Genomic DNA, 25911 nt, shown 5'->3' with positions numbered 1-25911 from the left:
TGAAGTAGACACACTTCAAACCACCTACCTGAACACTGGCCCCCTCCTGCGACGTCAAATCTGTGCTCCTGACCTCTATACTCTCATTCTCCCTTACTCTAAAACTACAATCCAGGTTCCCATGTCCCTGCTGCATTAGTTTAAATCCCCCCAAAGAGCACTAACAAATCTCCCCCCCAGGATATTTGTGCCCCTCAGGTTCAGATGTAGACCATCCTGTCTGTAGAGGTCCCACCTTTCCCAGAAAGAGCCCCAGTTATCCAGAAATCTGAATCCCTCCCGCCTGCACCATCCCTGTAGCCACGTGTTTAAATGCTCTCTCTCCCTATTCCTCACCTCACTATCACGTGGCACGGGCAACAACCCAGAGATAACAACTCTGTTTGTTCTAGTTCTGAGCTTCCATCCTAGCTCCCTGAAAGCCTGCCTGACATCCTTGTCCCCTTTCCTACCTATGTCGTTAGTGCCAATGTGGACCACGACTTGGGGCTGCTCCCCTCCCCCCCAGGACCCGGAAAACACGATCCGAGACATCACGTACCCTTGCATCTGGGAGGCAACATACCAAATGTGAGTCTCTCACGCTCCCACAAAATCTCCTATCTGTGCCCCTGACTATAGAGTCCCCAATTACTAATGCTCTGCTCCTCTCCCCACTTCCCTTCTGAGCAACAGGGACAGACTCCGTGCCAGAGGCCCGTACCCCATGGCTTACCCCTGGTAAGCCCCCCCCCCCCACAAGTACCCCAAAGCGGTATACTTGTTTCTCAGGGGAACGGCCGCAGGGGATCCCTGCACTGACTGTTTTTTCCCAGTCCCTCTTACAGTTACCCACCTATCTCCAATCTTTGGTGTAACTAATTCCCTGAAGCTGCTATCTATGACCCCTTCTGCCTCCCGAATGATCCGAAGTTCTTCCAACTCCAGCTCCAGTTCCCTAACTCGGTCTTGGAGGAGCTGGAGATGGCAGCACTTCCTGCAGGTAAAATCAGCAGGGACACTAACTGCATCCCTCACCTCAAACATCCTGCAGGAGGAACATTGCACTCCCTTCCCTGCCATTCCTCTAACTTTCTACCAAGATCTGGCTAACAACTAAATTAAATTTTTTAATAAAAAATAATAATAATATAATAAAATATGGTACTTACCTCAGACCAATGGGTTTTATTATTAGGTTAGAGGAGGAGGGCGGGTGGGAGACACTACACGTGTAGTGTCTCGGGTTTCCTCTCCACCAGAATTTATTGGTGAGGGTCTTCCCAGACGTCCGCGGGTCGACTTCCTGTTCCCGCCTAAAAAACTAATTAAAAAAAAAAAAAATTCTCAGCTCCTGCTGAAATTGACTCACCAGCTTCACACCCGCCGAAATCGACTGGCCTGCCCCTGCAAAGACAAGTGCTTTTAAAGGACAGACTTACCTCCCAGCAGCCACTTCCGCACTGCTCCCGCTGAAACTGACTCACCAGCTGTTCTCCCGCCGAAAGAGAGAGAGGACAGAGAAAGTGGGAGACGGAGTGAGAGACAAAGAGAGGGAATGGGGACAGGGTCTGGAAAGATGAGTCACTGGGCGATCCTGGCTGGAAGAAGGTTTGAAAGTTGTGTTGCTGTCCCACAGACTCGGAGGAATCGAAACAGGTGGCGATGGACAGGAAGGAGGAGGAGTTAGTCAGTGAGCGGACTGAGGCCTTTACCACTGCGCGCAACCTGCTGGTTGCCAGTGCAGACGCCACAGAGCGAATCATGTCCTCTTTCAAGGAGGTGAGATGGGGGGTGCTGTGTGGGGGTGGGGGATGTTGTCGGGTGTGTGTGTGTGTGTGTGGGGGGGGGGGGGGGGGGCGGTAGGAGCGGAGGTGCCACATCACACGGATGTGAACCTCAGATGAGATGGTGGGGGGGGGCTTCGGTTGAGAGGGGATGAATGGGATTAGATCTCTCGGTGCCATTGATGGGTCAGCCAGAGCGTAATTGGTGTACGGACCAGAAACGGATATATTGCTTGATTTTAACGCACCCCCACCATCCAAACCCACCCAGTCCAGAGATATAATTGTCGCCCAGCCTACCCCACCACACCCATTGACGCCATATCTGTCAACAGAGCTACCCGTGGGCATTGCTCACAGGCGAGGGGGACACCATTTACTGAGGATAATGGCAACATTAATGTCACGCCCTGGACGTAACACGGATAGACGCATCGTAAAGTCGAGCGTACAATGTGTGCTGTTGCCGAGCAGTACTACGTAGTTTTGGAACTCGCTGCACCCTGGGTCATGTGCTTCAATGCCAATCCGCACCCAGGGGGTCAGTCAGAGACTAATTGCTCCAAAACTGATCGGGAGGCGGGCGTCCACCCTGGTAGTGAGGAGGGGGGAAGGCAGGTGAATTGTTGTCGGGTCTTTTCAGTGCGCCATCCACTTTCTCCGTCACGGGCACAGTGTGGTGGCGCTGGGGGGGGGGGGAATGGGACTGCCTCCCTCTGTCATTTGACGAGACCAATGTTGTTGCTTCACTTCCCGCACAGGTAACAGAGTTGGCCGGATACACAGCGCGGGTACACGAAATGTTCCAGGTATTCCAGGATGTTCGATCCGGAGTCTACAAACGATCCACAGAAACGGAGGCCAAGGACCAGGGGCAACAGCCGCAGATAGTTCCAGGGGTTCGAATAGAGGGGCCTCTGGAGATTAAAGGTATGGGGAGTGTTTGATGGGGGCAGTGTAGAGGGAGCTTTACTCTGTATCTAACCCCATGCTGTACCTGTCCTGGGAGTGTTTGATGGGGACAGTGTAGAGGGAGCTTTACTCTGTATCTAACCCCGTGCTGTACCTGTCCTGGGAGTGTTTGATGGGGACAGTGTAGAGGGAGCTTTACTCTGTATCTAACCCCGTGCTGTACCTGTCCTGGGAGTGTTTGATGGGGACAGTGTAGAGGGAGCTTTACTCTGTATCTAACCCCGTGCTGTACCTGTCCTGGGAGTGTTTGATGGGGACAGTGTAGAGGGAGCTTTACTCTGTATCTAACCCCGTGTTGTACCTGTCCTGGGAGTGTTTGATGGGGACAGTGTAGAGTGAGCTTTACTCTGTATCTAACCCCGTGCTGTACCTGTCCTGGGAGTGTTTGATGGGGACAGTGTAGAGGGAGCTTTACTCTGTATCTAACCCCGTGCTGTACCTGTCCTGGGAGTGTTTGATGGGGACAGTGTAGAGGGAGCTTTACTCTGTATCTAACCCCGTGCTGTACCTGTCCTGGGTGGTGTTTGATGGGGACAGTGTAGAAGGAGTTTTACTCTGTATCTAACCCCGTGATGTACCTGTCCTGGGAGTGTTTGATGGGGACAGTGTAGAGGGAGCTTTACTCTGTATCTAACCCCGTGCTGTACCTGTCCTGGGAGTGTTTGATGGGGACAGTGCAGAGGGAGCTTTACTCTGTATCTAACCCCGTGCTGTAACTGTCCTGGGAGTGTTTGATGGGGACAGTGTAGAGGGAGCTTTACTCTGTATCTAACCCCGTGCTGTACCTGTCCTGGGAGTGTTTGATGGGGACAGTGTAGAGGCAGCTTTACTCTGTATCTAACCCCGTGCTGTAACTGTCCTGGGAGTGTTTGATGGGGACAGTGTAGAGGGAGCTTTACTCTGTATCTAACCCCGTGCTGTACCTGTCCTGTGAGTGTTTGATGGGGACCGTGTAGAGGGAGCTTTACTCTGTATCTAACCCCGTGCTGTACCTATCCTGGGAGTGTTTGATGGGGACAGTGTAGAGGGAGCTTTACTCTGTATCTAACCCCGTGCTGTACCTGTCCTGGGAGTGTTTGATGGGGACAGTGTAGGGGGAGCTTTACTCTGTATCTAACTCCGTGCTGTAACTGTCCTGGGAGTGTTTGATGGGGACAGTGTAGAGGGAGCTTTACTCTGTATCTAACCCCGTGCTGTACCTGTCCTGGGAGTGTTTGATGGGGACAGTGTAGAGGCAGCTTTACTCTGTATCTAACCCCGTGCTGTAACTGTCCTGGGAGTGTTTGATGGGGACAGTGTAGAGGGAGCTTTACTCTGTATCTAACCCCGTGCTGTACCTGTCCTGGGAGTGTTTGATGGGGACAGTGTAGAGGGAGCTTTACTCTGTATCTAACCCCGTGCTGTACCTGTCCTGGGAGTGTTTGATGGGGACAGTGTAGAGGGAGCTTTACTCTGTGTCTAAACCCGTGCTGTACCTGTCCTGGGAGTGTTTGATGGGGACAGTGTAGAGGGAGCTTTACTCTGTGTCTAAACCCGTGCTGTACCTGTCCTGGGAGTGTTTGATGGGGACAGTGTAGAGGGAGCTTTACTCTGTATCTAACCCCGTGCTGTACCTGTCCTGGGTGGTGTTTGATGGGGACAGTGTAGAAGGAGTTTTACTCTGTATCTAACCCCGTGATGTACCTGTCCTGGGAGTGTTTGATGGGGACAGTGCAGAGGGAGCTTTACTCTGTATCTAACCCCGTGCTGTAACTGTCCTGGGAGTGTTTGATGGGGACAGTGTAGAGGGAGCTTTACTCCATATCTAACCCCGTGCTGTACCTGTCCTGTGAGTGTTTGATGGGGACAGTGTAGAGGGAGCTTTACTCTGTATCTAACCCCGTGCTGTACCTGTCCTGTGAATGTTTGATGGGGACCGTGTAGAGGGAGCTTTACTCTGTATCTAACCCCGTGCTGTACCTATCCTGGGAGTGTTTGATGGGGACAGTGTAGAGGGAGCTTTACTCTGTATCTAACCCCGTGCTGTACCTGTCCTGTGAGTGTTTGATGGGGACCGTGTAGAGGGAGCTTTACTCTGTATCTAACCCCGTGCTGTACCTGTCCTGTGAGTGTTTGATGGGGACCGTGTAGAGGGAGCTTTACTCTGTATCTAACCCCGTGCTGCCCCTGTCCTGGGAGTGTTTGATGGGGACAGTGTAGAGGGAGCTTTACTCTGTATCTAACCCCGTGCTGTACCTGTCCTGGGAGTGTTTGATGGGGACAGTGTAGATGGAGCTTTACTCTGTATCTAACCCCATGCTGTATCTGTCCTGGGAGTGTTTGATGGGGACTGTGTAGAGGGGGCTTTACTCTATATCTAACCCCGTGCTGTCCCTGTCCTGAGAGTGTTTGATGGGGACAGTGTAGAGGGAGCTTTACTCTGTATCTAACCCCGTGCTGTACCTGTCCTGGGAGTGTTTGATGGAGACAGTGTAGAGGGAGCTTTACTCTGTATCACACCCCGTGCTGTACCTGTCCTGGGAGTGTTTGATGGGGACAGTGTAGAGGGAGCTTTACTCTGTATCTAACCCCGTGCTGTACCTGTCCTGGGAGTGTTTGATGGAGACAGTGTAGAGGGAGCTTTACTCTGTATCACACCCCGTGCTGTACCTGTCCTGGGAGTGTTTGATGGGGACAGTGTAGAGGGAGCTTTACTCTGTATCTAACCCCGTGCTGTACCTGTCCTGGGAGTGTTTGATGGGGACAGTGTAGAGGGAGCTTTACTCTGAATCTAACCCGGTGCTGTACCTGTCCTGGGAGAGTTTGATGGGGACAGTGTAGAGGGAGCTTTACTCTGTATCTAACCCCGTGCTGTACCTGTCCTGGGAGTGTTTGATGGGGACTGTGTAGAGGGGGCTTTACTCTATATCTAACCCCGTGCTGTCCCTGTCCTGAGAGTGTTTGATGGGGACAGTGTAGAGGGAGCTTTACTCTGTATCTAACCCCGTGCTGTACCTGTCCTGGGAGTGTTTGATGGAGACAGTGTAGAGGGAGCTTTACTCTGTATCACACCCCGTGCTGTACCTGTCCTGGGAGTGTTTGATGGGGACAGTGTAGAGGGAGCTTTACTCTGTATCTAACCCCGTGCTGTACCTGTCCTGGGAGTGTTTGATGGAGACAGTGTAGAGGGAGCTTTACTCTGTATCACACCCCGTGCTGTACCTGTCCTGGGAGTGTTTGATGGGGACAGTGTAGAGGGAGCTTTACTCTGTATCTAACCCCGTGCTGTACCTGTCCTGGGAGTGTTTGATGGGGACAGTGTAGAGGGAGCTTTACTCTGAATCTAACCCGGTGCTGTACCTGTCCTGGGAGAGTTTGATGGGGACAGTGTAGAGGGAGCTTTACTCTGTATCTAACCCCGTGCTGTACCTGTCCTGGGAGTGTTTGATGGGTATCTAACCTCTCCCTCTTTCTCTCTCTGTCTCTCTCTTGCTCTCTCTCTCAGGTCGAGTTATTGATATGGAACACGGAATCATTTGCGAGAATCTCCCCATTATCACGCCGACGGGAGACGTTGTGGTGGCCAGCCTCAGTATCCGGGTAAACACGCGGCTCACATCCACAGATGGGATCTTCCTGTGCAGCTCTGACCAATCCGCTCAATCTCTGTCTCACCTGTTGTGGGCGGGGCCGAGTGCAGGTTTTGAGCGGGGTGGGGAGGGGTTCTTTCCATGAGCTGTTCCCATACCAACGTGACCATCGAGGGGAGCGAGATATTCGCCTTTGTCAGTGGTCATTGTCGATGTCGCCGCACCCGGACACTGTGGAGGCAATGAGGAGGCGTGTGGCGAGCGGGATCGACCTATGCAGTGCGCGGGACGCGGGTGACACCGTCGCGCTGCCTGTTCACCCTGACCTCTTCCTCCTCCAGGTTGAAAATGGGATGCATCTCCTGATAACGGGACCAAACGGATGTGGGAAGAGCTCGCTATTCCGGATCCTGAGTGGACTGTGGCCGGTATACAGTGGAACGCTTTACAAACCCCCTCCTCAACAACTCTTCTATATCCCACAGAGGTAGGACATTAACTGCACACTGCGATACCCTCACTGATATACCCCCCACTGTAACACTGATATACCCCACACCCCTCACTGTAACACTGATATACCCCGCACCCCTCACTGTAACACTGATATACTCCACACCCCTCACTGTAACACTGATATACCCCACACCCCTCACTGTAACACTCTGATATATCCCACACCCCTCACTGTAACACTGATATACCCCACACCCCTCACTGTAACACTGATATACCCCACACCCCTCACTGTAACACTGATATACCCCACACCCCTCACTGTAACACTGATATACCGCACACCCCTCACTGTAACACTGATATACTCCTCACTGTAACACACTGATATACCCCACACCCCTCACTGTAACACTCTGATATATCCCACACCCCTCACTGTAACACTGATATACCCCACACCCCTCACTGTAACACTGATATACCCCACACCCCTCACTGTAACACTGATATACCCCACACCCCTCACTGTAACACTGATATACCCCACACCCCTCACTGTAACACTGATATACCCCACACCCCTCACTGTAACACTGATATACCCCACACCCCTCACTGTAACACTGATATACCCCACACCCCTCACTGTAACACTGATATACTCCACACCCCTCACTGTAACACTGATATACCCCACACCCCTCACTGTAACACTCTGATATATCCCACACCCCTCACTGTAACACTGATATACCCCACACCCCTCACTGTAACACTGATATACCCCACACCCCTCACTGTAACACTGATATACTCCACACCCCTCACTGTAACACTGATATACCCCACACCCCTCACTGTAACACTGATATACCCCACACCCCTCACTGTAACACTGATATACTCCACACCCCTCACTGTAACACACTGATATACCCCACACCCCTCACTGTAACACTGATATACCCCACACCCCTCACTGTAACACTGATACACCCCACACCCCTCACTGTAACACTGATATACCCCACACCCCTCACTGTAACACTGATATACCCCACACCCCTCACTGTAACACTGATATACCCCACACCCCTCACTGTAACACTGATATACCCCACACCCCTCACTGTAACACTGATATACTCCACACCCCTCACTGTAACACTGATATACCCCACACCCCTCACTGTAACACTGATATACCCCACACCCCTCACTGTAACACTGATATACTCCACACCCCTCACTGTAACACACTGATATACCCCACACCCCTCACTGTAACACTGATATACCCCACACCCCTCACTGTAACACTGATACACCCCACACCCCTCACTGTAACACTGATATACCCCACACCCCTCACTGTAACACTCTGATATACCCCACACTCCTCACTATAACACTGATATACCTCACACCCCTCACTGTAACACTGATATACCCCACACCCCTCACTGTAACACTGATATACCCCACACCCCTCACTGTAACACTGATATACCCCACACCCCTCACTGTAACACTGATATACCCCACACCCCTCACTGTAACACTGATATATCCCACACCCCTCACTGTAACACTGATATACCCCACACCCCTCACTGTAACACACTGATATACCCCACACCCCTCACTGTAACACTGATATACCCCACACCCCTCACTGTAACACTGATACACCCCACACCCCTCACTGTAACACTGATATACCCCACACCCCTCACTGTAACACTCTGATATACCCCACACTCCTCACTGTAACACTGATATACCTCACACCCCTCACTGTAACACTGATATACCCCACACCCCTCACTGTAACACAGATATACCCCACACCCCTCACTGTAACACTGATATACCCCACACCCCTCACTGTAACACTGATATACCCCACACCCCTCACTGTAACACTGATATACCCCACACCCCTCACTGTAACACTCTGATATACCCCACACTCCTCACTGTAACACTGATATACCTCACACCCCTCACTGTAACACTGATATACCCCACACCCCTCACTGTAACACAGATATACCCCACACCCCTCACTGTAACACTGATATACCCCACACCCCTCACTGTAACACTCTGATATACCCCACACTCCTCACTGTAACACAGATATACCCCACACCCCTCACTGTAACACAGATATACCCCACACCCCTCACTGTAACACTCTGATATACCCCACACTCCTCACTGTAACACTGATATACCTCACACCCCTCACTGTAACACTGATATACCCCACACCCCTCACTGTAACACTCTGATATATCCCACACCCCTCACTGTAACACTGATATACCCCACACCCCTCACTGTAACACTGATATACCCCACACCCCTCACTGTAACACTCTGATATACCCCACACTCCTCACTGTAACACTGATATACCTCACACCCCTCACTGTAACACTGATATACCCCACACCCCTCACTGTAACACTGATATACCCCACACCCCTCACTGTAACACTGATATACCCACACCCCTCACTGCAACACTGATATACCCCCACACTCCTCACTGTAACACTGATATACCCCACACCCCTCACTGTAACACTGATATACCCACACCCCTCACTGCAACACTGATATACCCCCACACTCCTCACTGTAACACTGATATACCCACACCCCTCACTGTAACACTGATATACCCCCACACTCCTCACTGTAACACTGATATACCCCACACCCCTCAGTGTAACACTGATATACCCCACACCCCTCACTGTAACACTCTGATATACCACACACCCCTCACTGTAACACACTGATATGCCCCACACCCCTCACTGTAACACTGATAGACCCCACACCCCTCAGTGTAACACTGATATACCCCACATCCCTCACTGTAACACTCTGATATACCACACACCCCTCACTGTAACACACTGATATGCCCCACACTCCTCACTGTAACACTGATATACCCCACACCCCTCACTGTAACACACTGATATGCCCCACACTCCTCACTGTAACACTGATATACCCCACACCCCTCACTGTAACACTGATATACCCCACACCCCTCACTGTAACACTGATATACCCCACACCCCTCACTGTAACACTCTGATATACCCCACACTCCTCACTGTAACACTGATATACCCCACACCCCTCACTGTAACACTGATATACCCCACACCCCTCACTGTAACACTGATATACCCCACACCCCTCACTGTAACACTGATATACCCCACACTCCTCACTGTAACACTGATATACCCCACACCCCTCACTGTAACACTGATATACCCCACACCCCTCACTGTAACACTCTGATATACTCCACACCCCTCACTGTAACACTGATATACCCCACACCCCTCACTGTAACACTGATATACCCCACACCCCTCACTGTAACACTCTGATATACCCCACACCCCTCACTGTAACACTGATATAACCCACACCCCTCACTGTAACACTGATATACCCCACACCCCTCACAGTAACACTCTGATATACCCCACACCCCTCACTGTAACACTCTGATATACCCCACACCCCTCACTGTAACACTGATATACCCCACACCCCTCACAGTAACACTCTGATATACCCCACACCCCTCACTGTAACACTCTGATATACCCCACACCCCTCACTGTAACACTGATATACCCCAGACCCCTCACTGTAACACTGATATATCCCACACCCCTCACTGTAACACTGATATACCCCACACCCCTCACTGTAACACTGATATACCCCTCACTGTAACACTGATATACCCCACACCCCTCACTGTAACACTGATATACCCCTCACTGTAACACTGATATACCCCACACCCCTCACTGTAACACTGATATAACCCACACCCCTCACTGTAACACTCTGATATACCGCACACCCCTCACTGTAACACTGATATACCCCACACCCCTCACTGTAACCCACTGATATACCCCACACCCCTCACTGTAACACTGATATACCCCACACCCCTCACTGTAACACTCTGATATACCCCACACCCCTCACTGTAACACTCTGATATACCGCACACCCCTCACTGTAACACTCTGATATACCCCACACCCCTCACTGTAACACTCTGATATACCCCACACCCCTCACTGTAACACTCTGATATACCCCACACCCCTCACTGTAACACTCTGATATACCCCACACCCCTCACTGTAACACTCTGATATACCCCACACCCGTCACTGTAACACTCTGATATACCCCACACCCCTCACTGTAACACTGATATACCCCACACCCCTCACTGTAACACTCTGATATACCCCACACCCCTCACTGTAACACTGATATACCCCACACCCCTCACAGTAACACTCTGATATACCCCACACCCCTCACTGTAACACTCTGATATACCCCACACCCCTCACTGTAACACTGATATACCCCACACCCCTCACTGTAACACTGATATACCCCACACTCCTCACTGTAACACTGATATACCCCACACCCCTCACTGTAACACTGATATACCCCACACCCCTCACTGTAACACTGATATACCCCACACCCCTCACTGTAACACTGATATACCCCACACCCCTCACTGCAACACTCTGATATACCCCACACCCCTCACTGTAACACTGATATACCCCACACCCCTCACTGTAACACTGATATACCCCACACCCCTCACTGTAACACTGATATACCCCACACACCTCACTGTAACACTGATATACCCCACACCCCTCACTGTAACACTGATATACCGCACACCCCTCACTGTAACACTGATATACCCCACACCCCTCACTGTAACACTGATATACCCCACACCCCTCACTGTAACACTGATATACCCCACACCCCTCACTGTAACACTGATATATCCCACACCCCTCACTGTAACACTGATATACCCCACACCCGTCACTGTAACACTCTGATATACCCCACACCCCTCACTGTAACACTGATATACCCCACACCCCTCACTGTAACACTGATATACCCCACACCCCTCACAGTAACACTCTGATATATCCCACACCCCTCACTGTAACACTGATATACCCCACACCCCTCACTGTAACACTGATATACCCCACACCCCTCACAGTAACACTCTGATATACCCCACACCCCTCACTGTAACACTCTGATATACCCCACACCCCTCACTGTAACACTGATATACCCCACACCCCTCACTGTAACACTGATATACCCCACACTCCTCACTGTAACACTGATATACCCCACACCCCTCACTGTAACACTGATATACCCCACACCCCTCACTGTAACACTGATATACCCCACACCCCTCACTGTAACACTGATATACCCCACACCCCTCACTGCAACACTCTGATATACCCCACACCCCTCACTGTAACACTGATATACCCCACACCCCTCACTGTAACACTGATATACCCCACACCCCTCACTGTAACACTGATATACCCCACACACCTCACTGTAACACTGATATACCCCACACCCCTCACTGTAACACTGATATACCGCACACCCCTCACTGTAACACTGATATACCCCACACCCCTCACTGTAACACTGATATCCCCCACGCCCCTCACTGTAACACTGATATATCCCACACCCCTCACTGTAACACTGATATATCCCACACCCCTCACTGTAACACTGATATATCCCACACCCCTCACTGTAACACTCTGATATACCCCACACCCCTCACTGTAACACTGATATGCCCCACACCCCTCACTGTAACACTGATATACCCCACACCCCTCACTGTAACACTGATATATCCCACACCCCTCACTGTAACACTGATATATCCCACACCCCTCACTGTAACACTCTGATATATCCCACACCCCTCACTGTAACACTGATATACCCCACACCCCTCACTGTAACACTGATATACCTCACACCCCTCACTGTAACACTGATATACCCCACACCCCTCACTGTAACACTGATATAACCCACACCCCTCACTGTAACTCTGATATACCCCACACCCCTCACTGTAACACTGATATACCCCACACCCCTCACTGTAACACTGATATATCCCACACCCCTCACAGTAACACTCTGATATACCCCACACCCCTCACTGTAACACTGATATACCCCACACCCCTCACTGTAACACTGATATACCCCACACCCCTCACTGTAACACTGATATACCCCACACCCCTCACTGTAACACTGATATACCCCACACCCCTCACTGTAACACTGATATACCCCACACCCCTCACTGTAACACTGATATACCCCACACCCCTCACTGTAACTCTGATATACACCACACCCCTCACTGTAACACTGATATACCCACACCCCTCACTGTAACACTGATATACCCCACACCCCTCACTGTAACACTGATATACCCCACACCCCTCACTGTAACCCACTGATATACCCCACACCCCTCACTGTAACACTGATATACCCCACACCCCTCACTGTAACACTCTGATATACCCCACACCCCTCACTGTAACACTCTGATATACCGCACACCCCTCACTGTAACACTCTGATATACCCCACACCCCTCACTGTAACACTCTGATATACCCCACACCCCTCACTGTAACACTCTGATATACCCCACACCCCTCACTGTAACACTCTGATATACCCCACACCCCTCACTGTAACACTCTGATATACCCCACACCCGTCACTGTAACACTCTGATATACCCCACACCCCTCACTGTAACACTGATATACCCCACACCCCTCACTGTAACACTCTGATATACCCCACACCCCTCACTGTAACACTGATATACCCCACACCCCTCACAGTAACACTCTGATATACCCCACACCCCTCACTGTAACACTCTGATATACCCCACACCCCTCACTGTAACACTGATATACCCCACACCCCTCACTGTAACACTGATATACCCCACACTCCTCACTGTAACACTGATATACCCCACACCCCTCACTGTAACACTGATATACCCCACACCCCTCACTGTAACACTGATATACCCCACACCCCTCACTGTAACACTGATATACCCCACACCCCTCACTGCAACACTCTGATATACCCCACACCCCTCACTGTAACACTGATATACCCCACACCCCTCACTGTAACACTGATATACCCCACACCCCTCACTGTAACACTGATATACCCCACACCCCTCACTGTAACACTGATATACCCCACACACCTCACTGTAACACTGATATACCCCACACCCCTCACTGTAACACTGATATACCGCACACCCCTCACTGTAACACTGATATACCCCACACCCCTCACTGTAACACTGATATACCCCACACCCCTCACTGTAACACTGATATACCCCACACCCCTCACTGTAACACTGATATATCCCACACCCCTCACTGTAACACTGATATACCCCACACCCGTCACTGTAACACTCTGATATACCCCACACCCCTCACTGTAACACTGATATACCCCACACCCCTCACTGTAACACTGATATACCCCACACCCCTCACAGTAACACTCTGATATATCCCACACCCCTCACTGTAACACTGATATACCCCACACCCCTCACTGTAACACTGATATACCCCACACCCCTCACAGTAACACTCTGATATACCCCACACCCCTCACTGTAACACTCTGATATACCCCACACCCCTCACTGTAACACTGATATACCCCACACCCCTCACTGTAACACTGATATACCCCACACTCCTCACTGTAACACTGATATACCCCACACCCCTCACTGTAACACTGATATACCCCACACCCCTCACTGTAACACTGATATACCCCACACCCCTCACTGTAACACTGATATACCCCACACCCCTCACTGCAACACTCTGATATACCCCACACCCCTCACTGTAACACTGATATACCCCACACCCCTCACTGTAACACTGATATACCCCACACCCCTCACTGTAACACTGATATACCCCACACACCTCACTGTAACACTGATATACCCCACACCCCTCACTGTAACACTGATATACCGCACACCCCTCACTGTAACACTGATATACCCCACACCCCTCACTGTAACACTGATATCCCCCACGCCCCTCACTGTAACACTGATATATCCCACACCCCTCACTGTAACACTGATATATCCCACACCCCTCACTGTAACACTGATATATCCCACACCCCTCACTGTAACACTCTGATATACCCCACACCCCTCACTGTAACACTGATATGCCCCACACCCCTCACTGTAACACTGATATACCCCACACCCCTCACTGTAACACTGATATATCCCACACCCCTCACTGTAACACTGATATATCCCACACCCCTCACTGTAACACTCTGATATATCCCACACCCCTCACTGTAACACTGATATACCCCACACCCCTCACTGTAACACTGATATACCTCACACCCCTCACTGTAACACTGATATACCCCACACCCCTCACTGTAACACTGATATAACCCACACCCCTCACTGTAACTCTGATATACCCCACACCCCTCACTGTAACACTGATATACCCCACACCCCTCACTGTAACACTGATATATCCCACACCCCTCACAGTAACACTCTGATATACCCCACACCCCTCACTGTAACACTGATATACCCCACACCCCTCACTGTAACACTGATATACCCCACACCCCTCACTGTAACACTGATATACCCCACACCCCTCACTGTAACACTGATATACCCCACACCCCTCACTGTAACACTCTGATATACCCCACACTGTAACACTGATATACCCCACACCCCTCACTGTAACTCTGATATACCCCACACCCCTCACTGTAACACTGATATACCCCACACCCCTCACTGTAACACTGATATACCCCACACCCCTCACTGTAACACTGATATACCCCACACCCCTCACTGTAACACTGATATACCCCACACCCCTCACTGTAACTCTGATATACACCACACCCCTCACTGTAACACTGATATACCCACACCCCTCACTGTAACACTGATATACCCCACACCCCTCACTGTAACACTGATATACCCCACACCCCTCACTGTAACTCTGATATACCCCACACCCCTCACTGTAACACTGATATACCCCACACCCCTCACTGTAACACTGATATACCCCACACCCCTCACTGTAACACTGATATACCCCACACCCCTCACTGTAACACTGATATACCCCACACCCCTCACTGTAACTCTGATATACACCACACCCCTCACTGTAACACTGATATACCCCACACCCCTCACTGTAACTCTGATATACCCCACACCTCTCACTGTAACACTGATATACCCCACACCCCTCACTGTAACACTGATATACCCCACACCTCTCACTGTAACACTGATATACCCCACACCCCTCACTGTAACACTGATATACCCCACACCCCTCACTGTAACACTGATATACCCCACACCCCTCACTGTAACACTGATATACACCACACCCCTCACTGTAACACTGATATACCCCACACCCCTCACTGTAACTCTGATATACGCCACACCCCTCACTGTAACACTGATATATCCCACGCCCCTCACTGTAACACTGATATACCCCACACCCCTCACTGTAACACTGATATACCCCACACCCCTCACTGTAACACTGATATACCCCACACCCCTCACTGTAACACTGATATACCCCACACTGTAACACTGATATACCCCACACCCCTCACTGTAACACTGATATAACCCACACCCCTCACTGTAACTCTGATATACCCCACACCCCTCACTGTAACACTGATATACCCCACACCCCTCACTGTAACACTGATATATCCCACACCCCTCACAGTAACACTCTGATATACCCCACACCCCTCACTGTAACACTGATATACCCCACACCCCTCACTGTAACACTGATATACCCCACACCCCTCACTGTAACACTGATATACCCCACACCCCTCACTGTAACACTGATATACCCCACACCCCTCACTGTAACACTGATATACCCCACACCCCTCACTGTAACACTCTGATATACCCCACACTGTAACACTGATATACCCCACACCCCTCACTGTAACTCTGATATACCCCACACCCCTCACTGTAACACTGATATACCCCACACCCCTCACTGTAACACTGATATACCCCACACCCCTCTCTGTAACACTGATATACCCCACACCCCTCACTGTAACACTGATATACCCCACACCCCTCACTGTAACTCTGATATACACCACACCCCTCACTGTAACACTGATATACCCACACCCCTCACTGTAACACTGATATACCCCACACCCCTCACTGTAACACTGATATACCCCACACCCCTCACTGTAACTCTGATATACCCCACACCCCTCACTGTAACACTGATATACCCCACACCCCTCACTGTAACACTGATATACCCCACACCCCTCACTGTAACACTGATATACCCCACACCCCTCACTGTAACACTGATATACCCCACACCCCTCACTGTAACTCTGATATACACCACACCCCTCACTGTAACACTGATATACCCCCCACCCCTCACTGTAACTCTGATATACCCCACACCTCTCACTGTAACACTGATATACCCCACACCCCTCACTGTAACACTGATATACCCCACACCTCTCACTGTAACACTGATATACCCCACACCCCTCACTGTAACACTGATATACCCCACACCCCTCACTGTAACACTGATATACCCCACACCCCTCACTGTAACACTGATATACACCACACCCCTCACTGTAACACTGATATACCCCACACCCCTCACTGTAACTCTGATATACGCCACACCCCTCACTGTAACACTGATATATCCCACGCCCCTCACTGTAACACTGATATACCCCACACCCCTCACTGTAACACTGATATACCCCACACCCCTCACTGTAACACTGATATACCCCACACCCCTCACTGTAACACTGATATACCCCACACTGTAACACTGATATACCCCACACCCCTCACTGTAACACTGATATACCCCACACCCCTCACTGTAACACTGATATACCCCACACCCCTCACTGTAACACTCTGATATATCCCACACCCCTCACTGTAACACTGATATATCCCACACCCCTCACTGTAACACTGATATACCCCACACCCCTCACTGTAACACTGATATACCCCACACCCCTCACTGTAACACTGATATACCCCATACCCCTCACTGTAACACTGATATACCCCACACCCCTCACTGCAACACTGATATACCCCATACCCCTCACTGTAACACTGATATACCCCACACCCCTCACTGTAACACTGATATACCCCACACCCCTCACTGTAACACTGATATACCCCTCACCCCTCACTGTAACACTGATATACCCCACACCCCTCACTGTAACACTGATATACCCCACACCCCTCACTGTAACACTGATATACCCCACACCGCTCACTGTAACACTGATATACCCCACACCCCTCACTGTAACACTGATATACCCCACACCCCTCACTGTAACACTGATATACCCCACACACCTCACTGTAACACTGATATACCCCACACCCCTCACTGTAACACTGATATACCCCACACCCCTCACTGTAACACTGATATACCCCACACCCCTCACTGTAACGCTGATATACCCCACACCCCTCACTGTAACACTGATATACCCCTCACCCCTCACTGTAACACTGATATACCCCACACCCCTCACTGTAACACTCTGATATACCCCACACCCCTCACTGTAACACTGATATACCCCACACCCCTCACTGTAACACTGATATACCCACACCCCTCACTGTAACACTCTGATATACACCACACCCCTCACTGTAACACTGATATACCCCACACCCCTCACTGTAACACTGATAAACCCCACACCCCTCACTGTTACACTCTGATATACCCCACACTCCTCACTGTAACACTGATATACCACACACCCCTCACTGTCACACTCTGATATACCCCACACCCCTCACTGTAACACTGATATACCCCACACCCCTCACTGTAACACTGATATATCCCACACCCCTCACTGTAACACTGATATACCCCACACCCCTCACTGTAACACTGATATACCCCACACCCCTCACTGTAACACTGATATATCCCACACCCCTCACTGTAACACTGATATACCCCACACCCCTCACTGTAACACTGATATACCCCACACCCCTCACTGTAACACTGATATATCCCACACCCCTCACTGTAACACTGATATATCCCACACCCCTCACTGTAACACTGATATACCCCACACCCCTCACTGTAACACTGATATATCCCACACCCCTCACTGTAACACTGATATACCCCACACCCCTCACTGTAACACTCTGATATACCCCACACCCCTGACTGTAACACTGATATACCCCACACCCCTCACTGTAACACTGATATACCCCACACCCCTCATTGTAACACTGATATACCCCACACCCCTCACTGTAACACTGATATACCCCACACCCCTCACTGTAACACTCTGATATACCCCACACCCCTCACTGTAACACTGATATACCCCACACCCCTCACTGTAACACTCTGATATACCCCACACCCCTCACTGTAACACTGATATACCCCACACCCCTCACTGTAACACTGATATACCCCACACCCCTCACTGGAACACTCTGATATACCCCACACCCCTCACTGCAACACTGATATACCCCACACCCCTCACTGTAACACTGATATACCCCACACCCCTCACTGTAACACTGATATATCCCACACCCCTCACTGTCACACTGATATACCCCACACCCCTCACTGTCACACTGATATACCCCACACCCCTCACTGTAACACTGATATACCGCACACCCCTCACTGTAACACTGATATACCGCACACCCCTCACTGTAACACTGATATACCCCACGCCCCTCACTGTAACACTGATATACCCCACACCCCTCACTGTAACACTGATATACCCCACACCCCTCACTGTCACACTCTGATATACCCCACACCCCTCACTGTAACACTGATATACCCCACACCCCTCACTGTAACACTGATATACCCCACACACCTCACTGTAACACTGATATACCCCACACCCCTCACTGTAACACTGATATACCCCACACCCCTCACTGCAACACTGATATACCCCACACCCCTCACTGTCACACTCTGATATACCCCACCCCCCTCACTGTAACACTGATATACCCCACACCCCTCACTGTAATACCCTGATATACCCAACACCCCTCACTGTAACACTGATATACCCCACACCCCTCACTGTAACACTGATATACCCCGCACCCCTCACTGTAACACTGATATATCCCACACCCCTCACTGTAACACTGATATACCCCACACACCTCACTGTAACACTCTGATATACCCCACACCCCTCACTGTAACACTGATATACCCCACACCCCTCACTGTAACACTGATATATCCCACACCCCTCACTGTAACACTCTCTGATACACCCCACACCCCTCACTGTCACACTCTGATATACCCCACCCCCCTCACTGTAACACTGATATACCCCACACCCCTCACTGTAATACCCTGATATACCCAACACCCCTCACTGTAACACTGATATACCCCACACCCCTCACTGTAACACTGATATACCCCGCACCCCTCACTGTAACACTGATATATCCCACACCCCTCACTGTAACACTGATATACCCCACACACCTCACTGTAACACTGATATACCCCACACCCCTAACTGCAACACTGATATACCCCACACCCCTCACTGTCACACTCTGATATACCCCACACCCCTCACTGTAACACTGATATATCCCACACCCCTCACTGTAACACTGATATATCCCACACCCCTCACTGTAACACTGATATACCCCACACCCCTCACTGTAACACTGATATGCCCCACACCCCTCACTGTAACACTGATATATCCCACACCCCTCACTGTAACACTGATATACCCCACACCCCTCACTGTAACACTGATATACCCCACACCCCTCACTGTAACACTGATATACCCCACACCCCTCACTGTAACACTGATATACCCCACACCCCTCACTGTAACACTGATATACCCCACACCGCTCACTGTAACACTCTGAAATACCCCACACCCCTCACTGTAACACTGATATACCCCACACCCCTCACTGTAACACACTGATATACCCCACACCCCTCACTGTAACACTGATATACCCCACACCCCTCACTGTAACACTGATATACCCCACACCCCTCACTGTAACACTGATATACCCCACACCCCTCACTGTAACACTGATATACCCCACACCCCTCACTGTAACACTGATATACCCCACACCACTCACTGTAACACTGATATACCCCACACCCCTCACTGTAACACTGATATACCCCACACCCCTCACTGTAACACTGATATACCCCACACCCCTCACTGTAACACTGATATACCCCACACCCCTCACTGTAACACTGATATACCCCACACCCCTCACTGTAACACTGATATACCCCACACCCCTCACTGTAACACTGATATACCCCACACCACTCACTGTAACACTGATATACCCCACACCCCTCACTGTAACACTGATATACCCCACACCCCTCACTGTAACACTGATATACCCCACACCCCTCACTGAAACACTGATATACCCCACACACCTCACTGTAACACTGATATACCCCACACCCCTCACTGTAACACTGATATACCCCACACACCTCACTGTAACACTGATATACCCCACACCCATCACTGTAACACTGATATACCCCACACCCCTCACTGTAACACTGATATACCCCACACCCCTCACTGAAACACTGATATACCCCACACCCCTCACTGTAACACTGATATACCCCACACCCCTCACTGAAACACTGATATACCCCACACACCTCACTGTAACACTGATATACCCCACACCCATCACTGTAACACTCTGATATACCCCACACCCCTCACTGTCACACTCTGATATATCCCACACCCCTCACTGTAACACTGATATACCCCACACCCCTCACTGTAACACTGATATACCCCACATCCCTCACTGTAACACTGATATACCCCACACCCATCACTGTAACACTCTGATATACCCCACACCCCTCACTGTAACACTCTGATATACCCCACACCCCTCACTGTAACACTGATATACCCCACACCCCTCACTGTAACACTGATATACCCCACACCCCTCACTGTAACACTGATATACCCCACACCCCTCACTGTAACACTGATATATCCCACACCCCTCACTGTAACACTGGTACACACCCCTCACTGTAACACTGATATACCCCACATCCCTCACTGTAACACTGATATACCCCACACCCCTCACAGTAACACTGATATACCCCACACCCCTCACTGTAACACTGATATATCCCACACCCCTCACTGTAACACTGATATACCCCACACCCCTCACTGTAACACAGATATACCGCAGACCCCTCACTGTAACACTGATATATCCCACACCCCTCACTGTAACACTCTGATATACCCCACACCCCTCACTGTAACACTGATATACCCCACACCCCTCACTGTAACACTGATATACCCCTCACTGTAACACTGATATACCCCACACCCCTCACTGTAACACTGATATACCCCTCACTGTAACACTGATATATCCCACACCCCTCACTGTAACACTCTGATATATCCCACACTCCTCACTGTAACACTGATATACCCCACACCCCTCACTGTAACACTGATATACCCCACACCCCTCACTGTAACACTGATATACCCCACACCCCTCACTGTAACACTGATATACCCCACACCCCTCACTGTAACACTGATATACCCCACACCCCTCACTGTAACACTGATATACCCCACACTCCTCACTGTAACACTGATATACTCCACACCCCTCACTGTAACACTGATATACCCCACACCCCTCACTGTAACACTGATATACCCCACACCCCTCACTGTAACACTGATATACTCCACACCCCTCACTGTAACACTGATATACCTCACACCCCTCACTGTAACACTGATATACCCCACACCCCTCACTGTAACACTGATATACCCCACACCCCTCACTGTAACACTGATATACCCCACACCCCTCACTGTAACACTGATATACCCCACACCCCTCACTGTAACACTGATATACCCCACACTGTAACACTGATATACCCCACACCCCTCACTGTAACACTGATATACCCCACACCCCTCACTTTAACACTGATATACCCCACACCCCTCACTGTAACACTGATATACCCCACACCCCTCACTGTAACACTGATATACCCCACACTGTAACACTGATATACCCCACACCCCTCACTGTAACACTGATATACCTCACACCCCTCACTGTAACACTGATATACCCCACACCCCTCACTGTAACACTGATATACCCCACACCCCTCACTGTAACACTGATATACCCCACACCCCTCACTGTAACACTGATATACCTCACACCCCTCACTGTAACACTGATATACCCCACACCCCTCACTGTAACACTGATATACCTCACACCCCTCACTGTAACACTGATATACCCCACACCCCTCACTGTAACACTGATATACCCCACACCCCTCACTGTAACACTGATATACCCCACACCCCTCACTGTAACACTGATATACCCCACACCCCTCACTGTAACACGGATATACCCCACATCCCTCACTGTAACACTGGTATACCCCACACCCCTCACTGTAACACTCTGATATACCCCAAACCCCTCACTGTAACACTGATATACCCCACACCCCTCACTGTAACACTGATATACCCCACACCCCTCACTGTAACACTGATATACCCCACACCCCTCACTGTAACACTGATATACCCCACACCCCTCACTGTAACACTGATATACCCCACACCCCTCACTGTAACACTCTGATATACCCCACACTCCTCACTGTAACACTGATATACCCCACACCCCTCACTGTAACACTGATATACCCCACACCCCTCACTGTAACACTGATATACCCCACACCCCTCACTGTAACACTGATATACCCCACACCCCTCACTGTAACACTGATATACCCCACACCCCTCACTGTAACACTCTGATATACCCCTCACTGTAACACTGATATACCCCACACCCCTCACTGTAACACTGATATACCCCACATCCCTCACTGTAACACTGATATACCCCACACCCCTCACTGTAACACTGATATACCCCACACCCCTCACTGTAACACTGATATACCCCACACCCCTCACTGTAACACTCTGATATACCCCACACCCCTCACTGTAACACTGATATACCCCACCCCCCTCACTGTAACACTGATATACCCCACACCCCTCACTGTAACACTCTGATATACCCCACACCCCTCACTGTAACACTCTGATATACCCCACACCCCTCACTGTAACACTCTCTGATATACCCCACACCCCTCACTGTAACACTCTGATATACCCCACACCCCTCACTGTAACACTGAAATACCCCACACCCTCACTGTAACACTGATATACCCCACCCCCCTCACTGTAACACTGATATACCCCACACCCCTCACTGTAACACTGATATACCCCACATCCCTCACTGTAACACTGATATACCCCACACCCCTCACTGTAACACTGATATACCCCACACCCCTCACTGTAACACTGATATACCCCACACCCCTCACTGTAACACTCTGATATACCCCACACCCCTCACTGTAACACTGATATACCCCACCCCCCTCACTGTAACACTGATATACCCCACACCCCTCACTGTAACACTCTGATATACCCCACACCCCTCACTGTAACACTCTGATATACCCCACACCCCTCACTGTAACACTCTCTGATATACCCCACACCCCTCACTGTAACACTGATATACCCCACACCCCTCACTGTAACACTCTGATATACCTCACACCCCTCACTGTAACACACTGATATACCCCACACCCCTCACTGTAACACTGATATACCCCACACCCCTCACTGTAACACTGATATACCCCACACACCTCACTGTAACACTGATATACACTACACCCCTCACTGTAACACTGATATACCCCACACCCCTCACTGTAACACTCTGATACACCCCACACCCCTCACTGTAACACTGATATACCCCACACCCCTCACTGTAACACTGATATACCCCACACCCCTCACTGTAACACTCTGATATACCCCACACCCCTCACTGTAACACTCTGATATACCCCACACCCCTCACTGAAACACTGATATACCCCACACCCCTCACTGTAACACTCTGATATACCCCACACCCCTCACTGTAACACTGATATACCCCACACCCCTCACTGTAACACTGATATACCCCACACCCCTCACTGTAACACTGATATAACCCACACCCCTCACTGCAACACTGATATACCCCACACCCCTCACTGTAACACTGATATACCCCACACTCCTCACTGTAACACTGATATACCCCACGCCCCTCACTGTAACACTGAAATATCCCACACCCCTCACTGTAACACTGATATACCCCACACCCCTCACTGTAACACTGATATACCCCACACCCCTCACTGTAACACTGATATAACCCACACCCCTCACTGTAACACTGATATCCCCCACACCCCTCACTGTAACACTGATATACCCCACACTCCTCACTGTAACACTCTGATATACCCCACACCCCTCACTGTAACACACTGATATACCGCACACCCCTCACTGTAACACTCTGATATACCCCACACCCCTCACTGTAACACTGATATACCCCACACCCCTCACTGTAACACTGATATACCCCACACTGTAACCCTGATATACCCCACACCCCTCACTGTAACACTGATATACCCCACACCCCTCACTGTAACACTGATATACCCCACACTGTAACACTGATATACCCCACACCCCTCACTGTAACACTCTGATATACCCCACACCCCTCACTGTAACACTCTGATATACCCCACACCCCTCACTGTAACACTCTGATATACCCCACACCCCTCACTGTAACACTGATATACCGCACACCCCTCACTGTAACACTGATATACCCACACCCCTCA

General features: G+C 50.2%; 1 protein-coding gene across 1 annotated transcript in view; it reads left to right on the top strand.

The window, feature by feature from the left end:
* Positions 1–25911, top strand: part of LOC140398894 (ATP-binding cassette sub-family D member 1-like) — a 66602-nt gene that overhangs the window by 25628 nt on the left and 15063 nt on the right. The window contains exons 3-6 of the mRNA XM_072487850.1: positions 1619–1761; positions 2528–2696; positions 6223–6317; positions 6649–6794. Of these exons, the coding sequence (XP_072343951.1) occupies positions 1619–1761; positions 2528–2696; positions 6223–6317; positions 6649–6794 (553 nt within the window). The remainder of the gene's footprint in view (positions 1–1618; positions 1762–2527; positions 2697–6222; positions 6318–6648; positions 6795–25911) is intronic.

The sequence above is a fragment of the Scyliorhinus torazame genome, chromosome 22 (genome assembly GCF_047496885.1).
Source record: "Scyliorhinus torazame isolate Kashiwa2021f chromosome 22, sScyTor2.1, whole genome shotgun sequence".
NCBI classification, from domain to species: Eukaryota; Metazoa; Chordata; class Chondrichthyes; order Carcharhiniformes; family Scyliorhinidae; genus Scyliorhinus; species Scyliorhinus torazame.
The sequence above is the reverse complement of the archived record's forward strand: the minus strand, read 5'-3'. Positions and strand labels throughout refer to the sequence as shown.